The sequence below is a fragment of the Raphanus sativus genome, chromosome 5 (assembly GCF_000801105.2).
Source record: "Raphanus sativus cultivar WK10039 chromosome 5, ASM80110v3, whole genome shotgun sequence".
Classification (NCBI taxonomy): domain Eukaryota; kingdom Viridiplantae; phylum Streptophyta; class Magnoliopsida; order Brassicales; family Brassicaceae; genus Raphanus; species Raphanus sativus.
Window position 1 is genome coordinate 35,936,796 of NC_079515.1, and position 19,289 is coordinate 35,956,084.

Consider the following 19,289-nt stretch of genomic DNA (forward strand, 5'->3'; position numbering starts at 1 on the left):
TTGTTTTGAAGGTTCTTTTGAAACCTGATCAAATCTAGTTTAGATTTACTTTTGGTTTTAGTTCTAATTTTTTGTATCCAATCAATTTTTGTAAACCATTCAACTATATCCTGTTTGGATCAACTAATAAATTAACTATATCACTACAAGAAAAATGGTTTTTATTAGCGGACGAAAAACGCTATCTATCGATACGACAGCGGTTTAAGAAACGCTGTATCATCGCCCGTGATAATAGGTCAAGCACTTTAGATAGTGGTTTTTAGCACTGCTATCTTTTCTTCCGCTACGATAGCGCTTTTCTATATGCAATTAATTATTCTTTTATAGCTGTATTTTTTTGTTATTGTTTGTATTATTAAAAAAAAAAATAGAAAACAAAAAAATACAAATAAATATATTTTAAAAACTTTATATATCAAAATTAGTTAACCGGGATACAAACTAAACCAAACTAACCAAAAAAAAAACTAAACCAAACTAAACCAAAAAAAAAAAAATAGAAACTAAACCTAAAACATCTAAACCTAATAACAAGCTTCTTCAGGATGACTGAGTGGTGTAGCCACCACGCTCGACCACCAAGACGGCGCCTTCTTCTTCCGATCCTCGCCCGCGAAGTCTCTGATTCGTCTCTCTTCTTCTTCTGCTTGCTCGGCTCCATCCTCGCGTCTGTCTTCTATCCTTCTCTGCATCTCTTCTTCTCTGGTTCCACCTCCACCATCATGCCTGCTTCGCCGTGCCTCGTCCATCCCAAAGCCAAATCATAGCAGTTCAAAAACAGTGAGAGAATTAGAGGCAGAGATATATACATATAGAGAGAGATAGATTTCAAACCATGGAGGTGTGGTGGTGGTGGTGATGATGGGACGGCAAACGTGTGGTGGTGGTGATGTTAGGACGGCAAACGAACGGAGGAGGCCGTGCGGTGGTGGTTGTGATGCTTGGACGGCGGAGGTCGTGTGTTTGTTGTGATGATTGACAAAGATAGAGATTCAAAAGATTAAAGAAGAATTAGAAGAGATTAATTTTAGAGTTAATTTCATTCTAAGACAGTTTCTTTCTTTTTATTACAGGATAAGGCAGTTTGGTGGGGTGAGGTAGTTTTTGTGTGAATTGACTCAAAATGCCCCTAGCTAAAGCTTAACCGTCTCGTCTCCCTTCCTTTTTCTTTAGTTGTGTTTCGTAACTGGTTTTTGGTTTCAAAATTCGAAAAGTGCGGTGGACCCGATGCAACAAATAAACTAGTTTTAATTTTTTTTTTTGGCTACACCTTCAATTAATGGGAATTTTCACCATTATTTTCGTTTGTGGATACCTAGATTTTAAGGGGGAAAAGCGTGAGAGAGTGGTGTGGCGAACAAATCGTTGATTACATCCGGTGAGAAATAACGACGGCGGCGCAGAAACTCTCCGAATATGGCAAGAATTTGTAGCAGCAGGGGCAAGAACAAACAACAAGGTTATTTAACTATCTTATATTCTAGATACCGAATCTCGTCTTAGTATTTGTTTGATTTAGAGTTTATTTGTCTGATTTACGGGTTGTAGATGAAGAGGATTCAGGTGTTGAGGATGTAAAAGCTCTGTTGCCCCAGCGTCTTTTTGCAACTGATCGTTTCCCAAGCGAAAGGACGAATGTATACTCGACGGCGGATTTCCTTCTACGGATCCGGGACGCGCTCAAAGGGACGCCGGAGATGCTTGTCCTTCGATTGTACGCTGGTCGTGTTGTCCACAGCATGATGACAAGGCAGGTCGTCACGAAGAAAAAATACGAGATGTGGCCTGTTTTTGCAGGGAAACCTTTCCGTTTCTCGCTTGTAGAATTTGGCGAGGTAACCGGTTTTCCTTGTGGAGAGTTCGAAGAGGGCTACACTATCGAGTATGAGCTACCCGAGACAGATGAGAACTACATGTATTGGGACGAGCTTATTGGCACTGACCGCAATGTAAAGATCGAGACTTTGCCTGGGTGGAAGAAGCTGAAGCTCTGCCTCTTGGTAATTGTTGATGGTGTTTTAGTGGCCTCTTTGCAGAAGTCGAAACCCTCTCTCAAACATGTGAAGATGCTTGAGAATCTGGAAGAGTTCTTAGGATTCCCGTGGGGGGAGAGAGTCTTTCTTGTGGACAATCAGCACACTGAAGCCGGGGCCTCGGGTTTTGGGTAAATGTGAAGACCCCCTGGGTGATCTAATTAAGAAGCTTAGGCAGAAGTCTGTTAGGTTATTTGGTTTCCCTCTTGCGTTACAGCTAGTCGCATTCCGTTTAATCCCTAAGTTGTTAGAACGTGTGCGTGGGGACACAACGACGACTATGCTTGACTACCCAGGGACCTCTTTGCCGCAACATGCAGGTTTGACGGCGACGGATGTGCGTAATGCGGAGCATGATCCGGAGGTAACGCTCTATTCTTTTAGTCGATGTAGAAGAGTATGTAGATGTATTCTTGAATGTGCGATTGTTCCCATTGTACACAGATAGATGTCCAAAAATAAATTAGTTGTTTTTGTTTTCTTTTGTAGCAGAACCACTGGACACCAAATTAATCTTGTGCGTTTTGTACACAAGGAGATGTCCACATAATATTAGTTTATGTTGGTTCCTTTGGCCCTAGAACCAATGGACACACATGTTTTCAACCGTTTTGTACTGATGGATGCCTTTTAGTATAAACACGTTTGTGTGGACGTTTGTTTTAAAACCGTGTACAAACGAAGTTTCAACCGTGGTGTACAGGTGGATACTTTTTAGTGTCCACAATTATGTATTTATTCGTTGTAAACATGTGTACATTGATCTATAGTACACTTGTACACTGCCTTGACATGTTGAATTGGTGATTGTTAACCTTAGAATATATATGGACTCTCTTTGAATGTACACATGTACGACCGTAGTTGTACATTGTAACATTGTTGATAATTTTATTTGTTTTAACACGCTACGGATTCTCGCAGGTGCTGGTTGAGCCTATGATGGAGGTTAGTGGTGAACGCGATGAGAGGTGGGGTGTCTGGGATGACGAGAGGTACGACAAGCAAGTGGAGTATATGCTCAGGCTTATAAGTGACGGGCATGGGTTTTCGAAGAGCGATTGGGGTGGGGGTGAGCACTGGGTGGGTCTTTGTATTAGCCTAACTGAGTGGGGCATTCTTGTTTTGGACCCAAACCCAAGGCTGAATTCGATGGAGGAAGTGTCCCAGTTGATGAAGCCCTTGGCTACTATGTTGCCTTACATTGCGCAGAAGGTTTGCCCCTCGGTGAGTGCTGGTGACAGTCAGGTGGAACCTTTTCTGGTTGACCGGTTAGGCGGGACTTATATGAATTTGCGCAGCGGTGATTGTGGGCCCGTAGCTGCTAAGTTTATGGAGATGCTTGCAATGGGGAATCGTAATCCGACTGTCGCAGGTTTGACTTATGAGTTGGTTGACATATTCCGCAAGCAGTATGCGATGGATATTTACGCCAGGCTAGTTGTACCTTTGTATTTGCGTTGATTGTATGTTTAGCTTATGTTTTGTATGTAAGGGTTAGGCATGAGGACCTCCGCTTATATGCTAAGAATCTTTTGAAGCAGCTATACCACGAATGTTCTGTTTCTTGTTTCCCATTTGCCATTTAAAAATGTGGTATTTTGAATTTTATGGTCATCATAAGATCTGGTTGGATTGCTTGTGGTCACTCTGTGTACATTTAGATCCCTTTATATGTATTGGCGAAGTATGTACAACAGGAAGCTGGGTACTTGGAGCCCCCATTTAAAAGCAGCATGGATATGTCGCGACAAACGAAGTGTACATGGACATTCAATGAGTGTACATACGTGAGGTTGGACAAGAAGGAGGTGTTCACGTGTACATCATGGATTGTAGATGCGCGTTAAGGATAGCCGTGGACGTTAATTGGAGGATGGACATTTAAAGGAGTCGGAGGGAATGTCCATTAAGATACATATACTTACTTCGTGGACATTCCTCAATTGTACATACCTGGGTGGTGGTCATTGTTGTATTGTCGACGGTCAGAAGCACACATGTACATGTCGACACATTCCGAGTCCACATGGATATTCTCTAAGTGTCCACAGGGATACACCCCAAGGAAGGTGTACATGTTGACGTTAGTAAGTGTACACGTAAAGATATTGTGTATGTTGGGTGGCAGGTGTACAACAGGAAGGTGGGTACCTGGACAACCATTTAAACCACAAGTACTAATGTTCGACACCCCACCGTAGATATGCAAAAGTTTAAACATCCGAATGTGTCGTAATGGACATTATTGTATTGATGTAAAATGTACACGCGCACACCACGAGTGTACGTGCGGTTGGACAATTATGTATTGTTCCCGTGTACAATAGTCTACTGTCCACAGACGTAAAGTGTAGCTGTGGACGTTCGTTGGAGGATGGACATCTAAAGGACCCTTAGGGAATGTCCATGTCGATACATATGGAGGATACGTGGATATTCCTTAAGTGTACATAGGTGGGTGGTGGACATTGTTTTATTGTCCACGGCGGTCAGCACACTTTTTGGAGCCTAATTTGGGGGACACTTGGAGAATGTACATGTCGACACATTCAAAGTACACATGGATATTCTCTGGGTGTCCATACAGTGGTGGTGGACAAGTTGTGGGTGTTCGCGTGGACAGTGAGCTAGTGTACCCGAAGTAAGGTGTACATGTTGCCGTTAGTAAGTGTACATATATAGATAGTGTACATGTTCAGTTGCAGGTGTACAACAAGAATTTGTACTGATGTTCGACACCCCACCATAGATATGCAAAACTCCCAGATCAGATTGTGTCGTAATGGACATTGATGTATTGTCCACAACAGGAAGCATTACATTGTTGATTCTAGTTTGGAGATGTCGACACAAACTCGAGGATGGACAAGTATGAGGTGTTCGAGTGTACAGGAAGCATATGTACATAGGCGTTAAGTATTGTCGTGGACGTTCATTGGAGAATGGACATCTAAAGAACCCGTAGGGAACGTCCATGTCGATACATACGAAGGCTACATGGACAATCCCTGAGTGTATATACCTGGGTGATGGACTAGCACAACTAAGCGCACCCCAACATTGGAGAATGTACATGTCGAGTCCCCAAAGTCCGCATGGATATTGTCTGAGTGTCCATACAGTTGTGGTGGACAAGTAGTGGGTGTTCTCGTAGACAGTGAGCTAGTGACAATCCCTGAGTGTACATGTTGACGTTAGTAAGTGTACACATATAGATAGTGTACATGTGAGGTTGCAGGTGTACAACAGGAGGTTGGGTACATGTTTTGTGTCTATTACAACTTCATCCACATGCAAGTGATAATAGAGTTACGTAGGACGAATAACAAACAGGGACATGGTTTATATAATAATAAAGCGTCTGCTCCAACAGCCAAATACATGTTACAGAGATCAGAAATGTTTAAACATGCACAAAATCCAAAAAGGGGCAAAAGAAGCTGTTTTAAAGCGGTGAAGGCGCTATCCAAAAGACCAACCCTGTGGATATAGGATTCACCAGCAGTCAGATAAGGACCACACAATTAGTCCTGTTGTGTCCCGTTTGACCACAGCGACCACACCTATTAACTTTAGTTTTCTTGGGGACCTGCGTTATGAGAGATATGTTTTAGCAACACAGCAATACACATGAGATAGTTAACGTGAGGATGTTAGCTTGTTACCTGGATTTCCCCAATGGAAGCCTTACACTTTTCCCTTGGGCGCCCGGATGGCCGTGAGGTGAATGGGGGCTGCAGGTTGAGCTCTGCAATTGCTGGTGGGATGGGGATATCACCAAAGGGCACTTCCGGATATATGACACCAGCGTATGTTTCAATCCAGGCCTGTGTTTTGAAGCAGTCAGCAACCAAATGGACACGGGGGAGTGAAATAGAAACTTCTTCTGGTCGATTACAGCACAGGCAGGGACAATGCGTGACATATTCTTCTGGTCGATTACAAACTCCCACAGCGAGCCGACGGAGGTCCATTCTCCAGGGATGACCATGCAATGGCCCAACATTCTGCAAAAGATAAAATGAGGAGAAGGGTCAGGAGGATTTTGTTGTGATGATAGAAAAGATAGGAGAGATCAAACCTGAATGTAGGAGAACAGCGTGAGAATATGATATCTTTAGTTCAATTGTTTTTTGACAAAAGGATGAAGATACCAAAAGCTGAGCAGATCTAGTGGGATAATTAATCCTATAAAATCTGAGCCGTCCGTTGCTTGTTTGCATGTTGTAATCTGACGGCTGGGAGAGGGTAGATATGAGTCTTGTCAACAATTGGAAGAAGTAATCATAGCCATCCATTTTAATGAGAGATGAGCGGTTGAGAAATGTTCCCGCTATAACAAAAATTTAGTTAGGAAAAGAGATTGCTCTTTAGTTAGAAGTGTGACCAGCTCGTAATGACAAAGAGGAAGCTGTTGCAATAAAGTGTCTATGTAGCAGCAACTGCTCTATTTTGTTATTAAAAACTCATAACTGTCCTGTGGTGTAAATAATTCTTAATTTTAGATCTGAAATATAAAAAAAAAAAGAGAATGAGAGATAAGACGTAAAACGTTGGAGAAGGAAGGAAGAGATAGAGATGTGAGATCTGTGATTTTAGCCATAGGATCAAAAATAATCAATGGTCAAGATAGCTATCTTTGTGCTTAAAAGATTGACCAATGAAAAAAAGAGACAAAGATATATAAAACATTAATTTTTGACTTTTGGATTGAAATCCATCAAGGGCCAAAATTAATCCATTAAAAACTATTTTTCATTTGATATTGTAATTAAGTTAAATATTTATATATAATTTTGACAAAAACAATTATATATAATTAATTTAATTATAGTTTGGGGTTAATGTTTGTAAAAAATAGAATGAAAATTTTAAACTTTTATAAATTGTGATTCAATTTTATATAAGGGTTTGGACTATGATTAAATTTTGAAGTAAAATGAAATTAGTTAAGATGTTTAACTTTGTAAACATTATATTTGTGGTTTCTGAAAATAAGTTTGAATTTCCTTTCCTTGAGAATTAGATTTAAGTTTGAAAAGTTTTTATTTAGGTTTAAGATTTTATATTTAAAGTTATAAGTTTAGGATAAATGTTTGATTGTAGGGTTTGAGTGTTAAAGGTTTAGGGTATTGAGATTTAAAATTAACTTTTGAATAAGAGAATTATTTTGGAGTTGTATTTAATATTTGAGGTCAAATTTAGGATTTGATGTTAAAATAATTAGAGTTTAAAGTTTATATATAGAGAGTTTAGGATTTAAAAGCTATTTGGGGTTTAGAGATTTGAAAAGTCAAAAATAGCGTTTTTAGTTATCTGCTATTAAAAAATCTCTATCATAGCGTTTTTAAATATACTATTCTATCATAGCGTTTCCAAATATACAAACGCTATCTTAAAAACACAGATATAACAACCATAGCACAATTGTAAAAAACGCTATACTGGTCTGCTATTAAAACTCATTTTTCTTGTAGTGTATATAAAATATCTCCCTTAACTTTAATGTAACCCGGTCTACATCTTGTTTCCCTTGTATATAAGTTAATATGATAGCCCTTGGTTGTTGATACTATACTAATATAGTCCTAGAAAAAGATCACTTTTGATAGTTATATCAAGTTTTGGTCGTTGTAAAGTACAAATGGAAGGTTGGAAACTCGGTCACTGTAAAATAAAAATCTTAAGCAAAAGATTAAAGAAATATTTATTTTCCCTTTGTTCACAGATTTTCGGCCATCTGTATATTTTATTAAAAGGGACAGGCCCAACTGGGACAAGCCCACTACCGATAACCAAACAACAACCCAAAGGCAAAAAAAAAACCCAAACTATGCATACTAAAACATTTGGGCCCAACTGTTCACAGATTTAATCATAACTACCAATTGAAAAAGAATCTCTCCAACTTGGAACTACAATTACGATATTATTAAATACTATGATACTGCAAGTGGCGACAAACAATCAGGTGGTTCCTTTAAATTATGATTCAGATGAATCTGACTAGTGAATTTATTATCGCTGCCGAAAAGATGAGTTGCTGAGTATAACGGTGGTTTTTTCTGAAAAGAAAAAACAACAATAAAAAAAATTAAACAAATGATTCAAATAAATAAATTGTTTACATGAAAAGCTAAGAGTATACGAGTAGGTCAGAAACAATGAGAATTTTTATTTAAAGAAATTAATATTGTAATATATATATATATATATATTTAAATCAGTTAAAACATTACTTAAATAACATCTGTATTTTTATGTTTTTAACTGATTCTTAGAGTATCTCCATTCACCAAAAAAAAAAAATTTTTTTTTTTTTTTTACTGTTTGATTTTTTTCTAACAAAAAAAGAAAAAATTAATAATAATCGATCAATCGCGGGTCACCATGTGTCGTGGAGTCCGCGAAATAGTGATGATACAGGTTCACTAGGAAAAACTCGTGGAGATGAGGTTCACAAAAATTAGCTTTCTTTAATACTTTTTTGGGGGAATTGTGTGAACCCCCGTTAGTTTCACTAATGGGGATGCTCTTATAAACTCTAGACAGAATTTTTTGTTCGTTTGGAAGGAGAAGGAAGCATAAGATGATGAATGTGTTTCAGTCACAAAAAAAAAAGATGATGAATATGTTTTATCAAATGTTTTATAAAAAAAAAGATAATGAATGTAAACTTTTATGGATCTGGGACACTTACACAGATCCCTACGCCAACTGAAAAAGGGCTCACCAACTAACAGTCCACTCTAAAAAATTCCCTTAAAATGTATTCCCTCCGGTTTCTTAAAAAGTGTCGTTGTGACATTTTTCACACAGATTAAGAAAGTTGTTGAAATATATGTAAGTTATAATTAATTATATCTTTTTAACCAATAGTATTTTAGATAAATAAAATTATTTATAAAATCAATGCAGTTTGCAATTAAATTTCAGCTGAAAGTTAATATAATTTACATTAGAATTGTAAAGTGACATTCTTTGTGTAACAAGAAAATGAGCTCAGAATGACACTTATTATGAAACAGAGGGAGTAGTATTTATTTTACATTGTTTGACCATTATCAAGTAGTATTATAATCATATGTATCATAATAATTATCATTCTAACATTTTTTTTGTTACACAGAAAATATTACTTTACAATTCAATGCAAGCAATACTTATTTTTAGCTGAAAATTAATTGTAAATTGCATTGATTTTATAAATATTTTATTTATCTCAAATACTATTGATCAGAGATGTGTATTTAATAACAAATTACATATATTTCCGTAATTTGTGTAAAAAATAATCAAAATAACATTTATTTAGAAACAGAGGGAGTAATAACTCTTTGATTGACATTTTCTTATATGGTTACCAAAAACGGAATACACTAGTATCAAGATTCATTTAAATGTATGTGCATTTACCCCGTATATTTCATTTAAATATCGTTTTAGATTTGTGCATACAAATTAAAAATAAATTTAATTTTATATGAATTCTAAATAAAAACATTATTTTATAATATCTAACTATATTTTAACTAATAATCAGAGGATATACAAAAATATATAACATATAAAGTTAATAGGGTTTGCATTAAAATTCTCAAATGATATTTATTTTGCAACAAAAATTATCTACAATGACACTAAATATAAAATGGAAAAATTAATAGAACTATAAAAGTCTATTCCAGTTTTTGTTAGGATATAAAATGATTTGTTTTGGAAAACTTCTTTTAAGATCAATATATTAACCTCTTTTGGTTTGATTTACATCTTAATCTGATTTCATCTGTTTATTTTCTTTGATTTATCTAGTTTGGGAAACAGTTCTGTTTTTTTCTTTTGACATGAATTATGCTTTTGAATCTATGTGGTTAACAATACTAAATACTAATTAACTTAAAGCAAAAAAAAATAACTTAAAGCATTCTCGCTACAAAGAATTTTATTTGGGTTCTATAAATATTAAAATAAACATACTTTTTGTGAATGTAAACTAAAAATACTTATATTGTAATGAATGTACATTTCAACTTGAATTACTCCTTCAATAGGGTATTATTTATTTTCAAATTAAAAAGTTAAAGGAGTATATCAACTTGAATTACTCCTTCAATAAGCTATTATTTATTTTTAAATAAAAATTTAAAGGAGCATATCAAACTGTGAAATAACATTGATAGTGATTCTTCAGATTTTCCATCACAGTTTTGATTCTTTTTCTTTTGTAACTGAACAGTTTTGATTCTTTACCATTCATAAATTTAACTTGATTGGATACATGTAGACCTTTTTTACTACATAGTAATATTTTCATTTACTATTTATTACAACCATTTAATCAAATAAATGGTTTGGCATTAACTAATATTTCCCTAAATAAATGCCTTGGTCAGTGAATTCGTTGTTGCATTCACTTATTACTCGATAAATCTCTTTTTATCTAGTAGTAGAATTTATTAAAACGGTCCTAACTCATTGGAATAATAAACAATTAGTAGTGGTACTATGTATCGATGCATATGTGATTACATTTGTAAACCATTGCCGTTTGTATCCTTGCTCTTCAATACGAAACTTGAGTTGAGTTATTTACAAATGGTTTTAATTGTACGCGACACTTTACAGTTGAGCTCTAATTGATCTGGATCCTTCTGTATCTTACAGTGGTTTGAACAATGTACATGATTTCGTAGAACATGTCATGAAAATGATGTATATGACAAAATATGTTGTTGGTGTGTATGATGACTAAAAAGAAAGAAACCAAGATATGGAAATTTTCAAAAAAACTAAATATTGAAATGAACAAACAAAACCAAGAGTCTCTAAGTCTATACAGTAATGACATTTGATGTTTATCACGTAGTATTCCCTCCCTTTCAAATATAAGTGGGTTTTTAAGTTTTTGCACATAGATTAAGATGCAAATTTCTATACAATTTATCTGGATTATATAAAAATATTATTAAATAAAACTAACTCAATAAAAATATAATATTTTGTAATTAATTACAAAATTTAAATAATACTAAATTATATCTAAAATAAGGACATCAATTATTTTAAAACAAATTTTTTTTTAAACACCAATTAAAATGATACGGAGGGAGTAGTTATATCCACATAATTTGTTATCATTCAGTTAGGTGAGTGTTAGGTGATTGACATATAATTAATTAACAATCTCAACTTTTGTATTTCTTGTTTTCATGCACATTCAATCATTTTTCTGTTATTTATTTGATGGGTATGAAGATTATGAAAAATTTTCTTGTTGTTAATTTATATAACCCTCAATATGTCACCCCATTAATTTGTAGTTCGAAATAGTTAATGAGTTATAAATTCATTGATCAGCGATCGAGAGAGTGACCAAATGTAAATCTTTTCTGTACAGTTAAAAATTAATAAATGTAATTTTCAATCGCCCATTTCCCGAATCAGAAAAAAAAACAACTACTGTTACGTTTCTACCACGTCATAGCTACTAACAAAATGACTGCGTTTTTAATTGCTTTGAAAGGAAGCCAAAAAGGGCAGTCCCTAAAAGAAAAGCGCGTTTCGAAACCCAACAGCGTTCCCGTGCAAGTAAAGCGAAACTCCGTAACGGAGCCGTTACAGGTCTCCGTCACACTCGCAAACGGGAATATAACGATAAACTCCGTCCGCTCGCTAAGGAATCGAATCGCATCCGTTGAAATAATCAACGGCTCAGACTTCATTCTTTCTCCTCCCACACCAAAATCTCCCCTGCATTTTAATAAGACAAGACGTACCAGAAATAGAAAGAAGCAGAGAGCATTAAAAAAAAAACAAGAGAGAGAGAGGAGAGATGAGCGAGAGAGATCCTAACCGCAAGCGTGATGCGAAAGAGCTCGAAGCTTCAAGCGCAAGCGTCTCCCTACTCAAGAAGAAGAAGAAGCTCGATGATGATTCGTCAACGGACTACTCTCATGGCGTCGTCTTGGCGATTCCTTCCGTTGCTTCATCGGATGATTCGTCTCGAGGCGGATGCTCCGTTAACTCCGCCGGAGAAGACGATGACAAGAGCTCGATCATCTGTTTGAGTACTGAATCGAAGAGTAGCAGTCCGACTGTTGCCGCAGATCTACAGGTGGATTTTTTTTTTCGAAATCTGAAATTTGAAACAAACATTAAATGACTCAAAATCTGTGAATCTCTGTTGATTTTTTATTTATATTTTCCGTTATGTTTAGGCTCATCAAATCTCCGAGACGGAAACTTCAACATCTATCACCAGCAGTAGTATCAGGTTCATAATAATAATCTCTGTTTAATTAATCTCTCCTTCTTCTCGCCTTCTGATCTCTCTGTTTCTCACAGAAAAGCGGTAAATCCAGTGAGTGAAGAAGCGTTGGGAGAAACAACAGAGATGGAGTCCTCATCATCATCGGCGCAAAAAGTGAGTGAGAGTCCGACGCCGGGAGAGATTGAAGAGTTCTTATCAGAGCTAGAGAATAAAGATCAGAAACGATTCATTGAGAAGTGAGTCTCATCGTCTCCATTTTTTTTTGTCTCATCTCATCACGTGTGTGTGTGTGTGTTTGCTTTGGGTTTGGGGAAGATATGATGATCCGACGGCGTAGTTTAGCATTATACGAAAGAGAATCCTAGTAACTAACCAACACTTTTTGACACGCACGCAGGTACAACTTCGATATCGTTAATGACAAACCGCTCCAAGGTCGATACAAGTGGGGATCGATTTAAAGGCCATCAAAGAGGAATTAAAATAGGGCTTTTAATTACATTCCACTTGTACAGCTTTCTTTTTCTCTAATCAGTTTAGCCTATGTTAGTTGTACAAACAAATGAAAAAAAAAATACGAGCTTTATGTCGAGATTTATGATCTTGATTAAGTAATCTCTATGGGTTTTTATTTTGTGGGGTTTATCAGGTTTATTTTAATTGCATGAATATGGAACGGTTTTTCTTGTTTGGATTTTAAAACATTGGATGCTTATTACACATTTTTATTTGTTTCTTGTCCTTGTTCTTACATTTTCCCCAAAAAACATTATATAAATGTTTGATAGGATCAGGTATTATAGTACACGATTTATTAAAATATCTGGAACCAAATAGGAAATGCACCATGATATAATGTTACAGTTGGTCTGTACTTCTCCCTCTCTCTCTCTCTATCTCTCTTTTGCGGTTTTGCTGCCATAGTCTGTACCTAAGAAAAAAGCATACATTTCTCGTTAGTATTCTTTTATATATTTTGGAATATTCCTTTTACTTTTTGGAACAGTTCCTTGTAGGTCCACATATAAGTAATCACTAGATTTTGATCCGCGCTTGGAAGCGCGAAATATTTTACGATGAAAAATTTCACTAATAATATAACAAATATTTTGGTAATTTTAAAGAGTGTGTTTAGAATATTTTTGCATTTAAATCAGTGTTTTTTAACTCAACCCGATTGTGATTATACCGGTTAATCCGGAGATCTAACAATTCAATTTAAGTTTTTAAAATATTCATATTAAAAAAAATCATTAAAATCCGAGACTAACCGATTGAACTGTTGGATGACCGATATGTAATCTAATTTGATTTAAATTATAATAGTTTCATAATTTGTAATCTTATAATCCAAATTTTAAAGTTTATTATTTTGCAATTTATAAAATTATGATGTTTCTACAAAATTTTAAAGAGAAATGATAGATATAATATAACTAAGATTAATTATTGTATTGTTTGGAAACATTGATAGTAGTATAAAAAAAATATATTGTTTGGAAACATTGATAGTAGTATAAAGAAATAAGTATATTGTTTGAAAACATGGATAATAGTATAAAGAAATGAACATTAATAATTTAATGTAGGTTTAATTATAACGTATAAAAGTGTATTTAATTTAAAAACTTATAAAATAAATGTTAGGTCCAATAGAATGTTTCTGTTTTAATAAGATAGATGTTGGCTTTCATTAGATAAGACCTTTTAGCCAATGACCAATGTGGAGTATATATATATTTTTCAAAATGAAGTTTACTTTTACCGTAATCCATGAGTAATTTTCCAAATTTTTTTTTGCCATCTAAAAGGATTTTATTAAAGGGTCGAAGCCCATAAAGTACAGAAACAAAAGAGGTCCAACTAAAATTACAAACGGACCCAAAACACGAAAAGGAAAAACGGTAGACCAAAACCCAAACCACCGAAACCGCTCCTCTCGCCATGCGTCGCACCACGCAAACAGACGTTCACAATTGAGACACCACCCAGAACACGCGTCACCTTGACGCTAGTGTTGACCCAGCCGACATGCATCACCGGAAAAACGAAGACCGCCAATAGTCTCGTCAGGACTCGCCGGATTCTGCTGCCGCCGCACCCATCGGTTTCACCATGGTTCACTTGATTGGAGAGATACATCGAGACAATCTCAAGATCTCTTCCAAGCCACTGGTTTTACCATCAACATCACCTGAACTTTCTTCACCGGAGAGCATCCACCGGAATCCGGGATCTCCTCCGGAAGCAAAGCCTTCACAAACACCACCGTAATCAAAAGTAGAAATTGGGAGTCCCAAAACAGAGCCGCTGTCATCACGCGTGAACCGTACGACGCGGAGTCAGAAACCGACCGTTCGTCTGAGAAGACTAGGCACAACGCCGGAGTCAAGGCCGGTCGACCGCCAAGAGGAGAGGCGACGCCGAAAAAAAGAAACAACAACATAAAACGAAAAAGAAGAAAAAAAGAAAGCCGGACCGACGGTAATGGTTGTGGAAGCCCACCCGTCGGCCAGAACACGCGAATTACGGCGGGAGTTTTCTGGAAAGAAGGCGGAAGGTTTATCTAGAGAGAGAGAGTATTTTGAGTAATTTTCCAAATAATAATAACTAAGCGGATTTGAAAGAAGAAAAACTAAGCGAAGTTAATTTTGTTAGTTTTGTAAGTAGGCAAAAAGAAAAGGGTAAGCAAATCGGGAGGCAGTAGGAAAGGTAAATCTGCAATGATTCCGTTGGGATTATTATGTTCCTCTGAGGCATATTTCTACCATTTGTTTACATACGGAGCAGACACAGACGCGTGGCTCCACGTGCCTCTGCTCCCATCCCTTTATTATACTCCACATAGTTTTACACTTTTACTTGCACCTTTTTTCTGTTGATCAATCACTTTTACTTACGCCATTGTTGCTTTTATTTACTGTATTTGTCATCATAAGCTCGAGTTCCAACCTCAAGAGAACAAATCAATCAAGTTTACTTTTTTTTTTTTTTGGTCAAACAAGTTTACTTTTCTTAAAGCGAATCTTTTTAATGGTAAAAGACTAGAGAAATATTCTAATTTATTTCCTAGGTGAATCGGTCCAGATTGATGCATCACAAAACGTGGTCATGCAACTGCCCTGCCCTGTTCTACGTCCACATGTCTCCTTTATGGCGTACCCAAATCAGCATCATATTACTCTATTTTCTGATTTTCAAATAAACAAGTGAAATATTCTACACGTGCATACTTAACTATATAAATATGTGATGTGAAGATATCTAATTAATTACATACATGTATACTTTGACTTTTAAGATAAAAGTTGCATATAAATTGCATGTACACAAAGCATGAACATCTATATACATTATTGTTTATATATATATCAATATTAAAAACATTACCAGCACTGGTTGTATGCTAAAATAAAGCTAAGACTAAGATATTGTATACGCAGAACCGTCTATCAATTCAAATATTACAAAAAATATATGTCGTGGAACATTATTCCTGAAGTTCTTCATCAGTATTACATATATTGCAGCTAATGTATTCATCATCTCTAATAGAAGTTTAGATTGTACTATGGTGTGCCAATGTTAAAAAAGAATTAGATGACCTCGTATAAAAAAGATGGAACAAACCCAATAAGGCGAATCCGGGTTCAAACCCACCGGCCACACGGATATGAGTTATTGCTTTCGACTCATTTGAATGCCCAAGAGAGAGTTTATCCGTGGGTTGTACTTCCACCCGAGGTTAGGCTTGTGTCATCATTGACCCGGGTTTAACCCTTTTAAGTTAAAAAAAAAAAAAAAAAGATGGAACATAAAAATCAATTTGCTTATTACTAATTAGGAATCATACTAATTCTTATTTAGTTTAATGGGTCATGTGGGCCTTCAACTTAGCTTATGAATTTATTTGAGAAACTGAGCGACTAGGATTACGCTACCTCCAGCACTTCCTCATACCCAACTTACTCTTGCACGTTTAATCGCCTTGAACCCTAATTTTATGGAATAAAAATTGAGAAGCCCTAGCCCCTAGGATCTGATCAAGATTTTGATGGATGCTCTAAGGATGGGTTGCGATAGGATCAGCGAACTTCCGGATTCTTTGCTAACTCATATACTCTCATACCTTTCGACCAAAGACTCAGTTAAGACTAGCGTTTTGTCGAAGAGATGGGAGTTTCTCTGGCTAAATGTTTCTGGATTGGACTTAAACGCCGTTGACTCCCTTCCTTATGGAGAACCCTTGTTGAGATTCATGTACAGATTTTTGGAGTTTAACCGCGGATCGTGCCTACAAACTTTCAAGATGAAGTATTGCCGTCATACAAAATTAGGGTATGACTCTAAAAACAGCCTTGAGTGGATAACCCAAGTGGTTCATCGCCAAGTTCAACATCTTGATCTTGAAAGCAGAATGTATCCACGTAGATTAGATATCATGCCTGAATGTGTTTATGTGAGCAAGACATTGGTGTATTTGAGCTCGTACGAATAGGGCTTAAAAACCCCAAGTTTGATGTTTCTCTACCTTGTCTCAAGATCATGCATCTAGAAAATATTTTTTTCAAGAGGCCTGATGAAGGTTTAAGTATTATGGATTACTTGTGTGGTGATGGTCATTTGATTATGAAGAAGCTCATCTCTGGCTCTCCAGTTCTAGAAAATATTACCATGGAAGTTTCAATTTGGTTAGAAACAGGGTTCACCGGTTATTCTTTGGTCAGTTCTTTTTGGACCAATGTACCTCAGTGTTTATCATCCACTCTGGAATATGTTACGATTAGCCTAATTATTATTGAGAATGAAACTGGGATTAAACTAGTGAATTACTTTCTTGAGAATTCAGCAGTCCTCAAGAAACTGACTCTGACTTGCAATTATAATAAGCTCAAACGAGAGGTGGCAGAGAGTTATTACACGAAGCTTCTTACATCCACAAGGCTTTCTACAAGATGTCAGGTTCTCGTCTCTTGTACATGCAGCTTCTGATGAGTTATGAAAATTGTCTTTATTGAAAATTTGTGTTGTAATCATTTATTTTCATGGAAATTGCAGCTATTATTACTTAGATCATTTTATACACATGATTTATTAGGTTTCATCATCTTCCTTCGTTTTGGATTCTTTAACTATGTGGATGATCTTTTGCATTGTCCGATTCAAGTCTTTATTCTTATTTGACAAAATTTTAAGAGTATGATTAAATATCACATTATCTATACTATTATTTATGAAGTGATTTTGCTGATTTGTCATATTCTCCCTAATTTTAGGTGATTTTACTTATTTGTCATGTTTTTATTAGGTTTTAGCAAAATCATTGATTTACTATTTATTTTTAGCTAAATCACTAATTTATTAATTTTAAAATATCATTAATAAATTTTATAAATATTAAAAACGAATTTAGTTTTAATAATATTAAAGTATATGTGATTTTGTTGATTTGTCATATTCTCCCTAATTTTAGGTGATTTTGCTTATTTGTCATGTTTTTATTAAGTTTTAGCAAAATCATTGATTTACTATTTATTTTTAGCTAAATCACTAATTTATTAATTTTAAAATACCCTTGATAAATTTTATAAATATCAAAAACGAACTTATTTTTAATAATATTAAATTATATGTTATATTAAAATTTATTTAATTTTCCTTATTTTCATATTTTTTAAGATTTTCGACTTTTAGCTAGGTTATTGATTTATTATTTGTTTCTATCTGATTCGCTAATTTTTAATTTAAAAACAATACCTATAATGAATTTTATATATAATTAAAAAAAAAATATTTTAACATATAAAATTATATGTGATATTAATATTAAATAATTGATTCTAAAATAATAAAAGAAAATTATCAAAAAATAAAATAAGATAATTCTTATATATATTGTGTTACTATCTCAAAACAATTTTTATTATAAAGATTAAAAAATTAAGATGCAAAAATATTATAATTAAATTTTAGTCAAGAAAATACGTGTATATAAAGATATTTTCTAAACTATTTCTAAGATATGAATGTTTTAAAAAATAACACAATAATAAGTATATATTTTTATAAAAAATATTTGACATATATAAATACTTTGATGTTCGATTTAATCATTTTAAAACAGAAAGAATAACTTATTATGCTGATTTTTAGATTAATAAGACATACATTAATAAGTATTGATAAGAAGATTATGTCCGCATGGATGGGTAAAACACATTCCTAACTTAAATAAATCAAAATTTCATTTGTAATTGCCGAACATTAAATTATTTTTTGATCTTGAAAATCACAAAACATTATCACAACAATGTACTAAAACCAAAATATTAAATCTTATACAAATAATTTATAAAAGAAATAGGAAACTTAGTAAAAATATAAAGAAACATAAAACAAGAATAAAATATTGAATAGTATAAAATAATTTAAGTATAATCTAAACAAATAAAAAGGTATGTTCTATAAGTTATTGGTTTTTTTTTATCTCTTACAGTTTCTTAAATCTAATTTGTTAATAATATATATAAGCTTATTAGTCATTGTTATTTTTGTTAATGTTTTTTTAGCCGTGATTGTTTCTAATATTTTATTGCTGGTGAGATCTTTTTAATTTACAACTACAATAAGTGTTTAATTTCAAATTCAAGTTTCCTAATCATAAATTGGTGGTTAAATGTGATAAATTTTGTATCCAAAATATACACTTATAAATGCAAAGGTGAAAAAGGAGTAGAATTTAATGCATAATGGTCAATACAAATACTGAAATTAAATAATTTACTCAAAATTTGTATCAAATTTAATAATTTAAATTTAAACTACAAAATAACACTAAAATTAAATTAATCCGCACAAGGTGCGGGTAATCATCTAGTTCCTAGTATTATTCGATACGTCTTGCTAAAATAATTAATGGAGGCACTGGATTTCTCAAGTTGTGGGTTCTAGACTTCTAGTGGATCGTGAGAATCATATAT

At 34.4% G+C, this 19,289-nt stretch overlaps 1 protein-coding gene and 1 pseudogene across 1 annotated transcript; both read left to right on the top strand.

The window, feature by feature from the left end:
* The first annotated feature begins 11,771 nt into the window (after positions 1-11,771).
* Positions 11,772-13,050, top strand: LOC108832633 (cyclin-dependent kinase inhibitor 6). The gene is made up of 4 exons (XM_018606100.2): positions 11,772-12,153; positions 12,257-12,312; positions 12,384-12,545; positions 12,707-13,050. The coding sequence occupies exons 1-4, from the start codon at positions 11,872-11,874 to the stop codon at positions 12,768-12,770; spliced, it is 564 nt and encodes a 187-aa protein (XP_018461602.1). The 5' UTR covers positions 11,772-11,871; the 3' UTR covers positions 12,771-13,050.
* Positions 13,051-16,264: 3,214 nt separating this feature from the next.
* LOC130494999 (putative FBD-associated F-box protein At5g44940) lies at positions 16,265-17,301 on the top strand (annotated as a pseudogene).
* The last annotated feature ends 1,988 nt before the right edge of the window (positions 17,302-19,289 follow it).

What these genes read in the sequence shown, in the direction of transcription:
- LOC108832633 (XM_018606100.2), top strand. Translation starts at nt 11,872, where the DNA reads ATGAGCGAGAGAGATCCTAACCGCAAGCGTGATGCGAAAGAGCTCGAA. An exon ending in ATCACCAGCAGTAGTATCAG is followed by an intron (nt 12,313 to 12,383) that starts GTTCATAATAAT and finishes TGTTTCTCACAG; the next exon opens with AAAAGCGGTAAATCCAGTGA. An exon ending in CAGAAACGATTCATTGAGAA is followed by an intron (nt 12,546 to 12,706) that starts GTGAGTCTCATC and finishes ACACGCACGCAG; the next exon opens with GTACAACTTCGATATCGTTA.